Genomic DNA, 2,524 nt, shown 5'->3' with positions numbered 1-2,524 from the left:
GAGTCACCTGTTTGTCGCCATGAGACAAGGACACAACATGACTGTGCGTGAACTGAATAACAAATGCTCTGTGATCGATCACCAACAGACTTTGAAAGAAGTGATGTGATTGTTCACTGATCATGGTACACATCTGTTATTTATGTAGTGATTTGTGGAGTGAAGAGCTGGCAGCGAAGTTTATACTTTATGCAATTACTCACATTTAATATACCGTGGTAACTGAAATTTGAATCATGTTGTTGAGGGACAGTTGTTATTTAACCAATCCATGGTAACTGAAGTTCATGTATGTGGGAACCATGCTGGGTCAGGAATGCCTCTATTCCCTGCTTAAACTGGAATATCACAATTCCCTCTGAGTTTGAGATTGGAGTGAAATGAATGAAGAATGATCACAAAACAAAGAGAATGTCTAACTATGTGTTTAATTTGCACATGCATGCAATTTCTGACACAATATCAGGGCCCAACATTTTCATTTGTTTGTAAGCTATTTATAGTTTCTATTTCCTGCGTCACTGCTCTTATTATTTTGTAAATTTTAAGTATCAAACACATAACTTTCAGAAATATTCAAACAATACCAAGACATTTTAATACTTTCACTATATATATCTTTAGTTAAAGCAGCATATAGTATTTAAAAAGAACATTTGTTTTGAGATAATTATAGATTCACAGTCTACAGAAAATTGAAAAGGATAGAACAGAGAGAGCTTGTATACCTTTCACCCAGTTTCCTCTATTGGTGAGTTCTTATATAGCTATAATACAATATAAAAACTGGGAAAATGGCATTGGTACTACATACGTGTATAGTTCTGTTACTTTAATCACGTGTAGATTTGTGCAGGCAATCAAGATGCAGAACTATTCTATCACCACAGAGATCTCCTTCTTGCTACTCTTTTATAGCTTCACCTTTTACCCTTTATCCCTAGCCTTTGGCAACTGCTTTATCTGTAATTTCATCTTTTCAAAAATGACCAGACGTTTGTTCCTTTCTATTGCCAAATAATATTATGTGGTTAGTATTGCTTTTGTGTGTGTATTAAAAGTTTGTATCTCTCCTGGTGTCTCCCTACTAAGAGAGAAAAAAGTTTATATAAATTGTATTATGCTATTTTTTTTTTTTTTGTTACATAAATTAACCCATTTATTATAGGCCAGTGATGTCTCAAAGAGTAGAAGAGCATCTACTGGTCTTTCAACTCCTTCAGTCTTCTGATGGCGGACTTTACCGTGACAGCGGAAGTGGTATTGTATGTCCAGGCACCGCCGGCCACTGTCTTCATGCGGGAACCACAGTGCCAGATCCCCACAGCTCGTCTCTTCATCTTGGTTTTGCCACAGAAAGAGCAAGTGTACTTGGCGTGCTCGCTGATTTCAATTTTCTTCACCATTTTCCGGAGGGAGGCCCCATAGCGAGTGCCGTATTTACCGACGATCCCGACTTTCTTGGTACGTTTGGCCATGTCGCCGCGAACTAGGTCCGAGCCCCGAGACGTATTATGCTATTTTACTCTCTTGCAACTATTAGAAAACTCAATGTTATGTTTTTGATAGTTGTTACCTATTTCATAAATAGCATCTAGTTTTAAACATCCAATCTGAGAATTTTTTAACTCCATATTTAAGTGTATTTGTACTTATTGCCATAACTGAAGTATTTTTATTAATTTATACTATTTTATATTTAATTTTTCCTTTACTTTTCTCATGCTTGTTTCTCTCCTCCTGTTTTGGATTTTTGAATAATTGGATATTTTTATTTCTTTTTTTTCTTCTTTATTTTGAGGTTATGTATTTTTCATTCTAATGAACACCTCAACTTTTAAATATTCATACAAGTTTTTAAAAAATCTTTAAGTTAATAAGCATCTTTACATTTCTTGTAAGGAACTGTTAGAATTTCAGCATACATTCTTTGCGTCACCCCTCAAACTTCCAAGTGAATGTTTTGTTTCCATCTTTGTTTTACCTACTACCTTCTAGTCATTGCTGTCATTGCTGATATTTTATGTTTACTAATTTCTTTGTTCTCCATTGTTTCCTGAATTCAGTTTCCTTCTTACCAAAGTTCACTTATTAATAAATCTATTGGTGCAGTTTGTAATTGGCAAAAAGCTATCTCAGTCTTTGAATGAGAATATCTTTATATCACACTTTTGCTTAAATTCTTTTTATTATGAAAATGTTCAAACACATAGAAGAGTAGAAAAAAATATAACCATGTACACCCATGGTTGTATTATCTAGGCTTAGATTGTTGAGTCCAGATTTTAACAATTTGAGTCTAGATAATACAACTAGATAATAGACTCAAATTACTTGACTTTTTGCCATGCGTGCATTCTCTATACACACAAACACACACACCCTTTAACTAAAACACTTAAAAATAGGCTGGGCACAGTGAGTCATGTCTGTAATCCCTGCACTTTAAGAGGCTGAGGCGGGTGGATCACCTGAGGTCAGGAGTTCGAGACTAGCCTGGCTAGTGTGGTGAAACCCCGTCTCT

General features: G+C 35.2%; 1 protein-coding gene across 1 annotated transcript; it reads right to left on the bottom strand.

The window, feature by feature from the left end:
• Positions 1-1,126: 1,126 nt before the first annotated feature.
• LOC101003140 (putative 60S ribosomal protein L37a) lies at positions 1,127-1,534 on the bottom strand. Its single transcript, XM_009207198.4, has one exon. It carries the CDS (start codon positions 1,476-1,478, stop codon positions 1,200-1,202), a length of 279 nt encoding a protein of 92 aa, XP_009205462.1. The 5' UTR covers positions 1,479-1,534; the 3' UTR covers positions 1,127-1,199.
• Between the last annotated feature and the right edge of the window lie 990 nt (positions 1,535-2,524).

This window comes from Papio anubis, chromosome 3 (assembly GCF_008728515.1).
Source record: "Papio anubis isolate 15944 chromosome 3, Panubis1.0, whole genome shotgun sequence".
NCBI lineage: Eukaryota > Metazoa > Chordata > Mammalia > Primates > Cercopithecidae > Papio > Papio anubis.
This window is presented reverse-complemented; position numbering and strand designations above follow the sequence as displayed.

Coding starts and splice junctions, on each gene's coding strand:
- LOC101003140 (XM_009207198.4), bottom strand. CDS start 1,478: ATGGCCAAACGTACCAAGAAAGTCGGGATCGTCGGTAAATACGGCACT.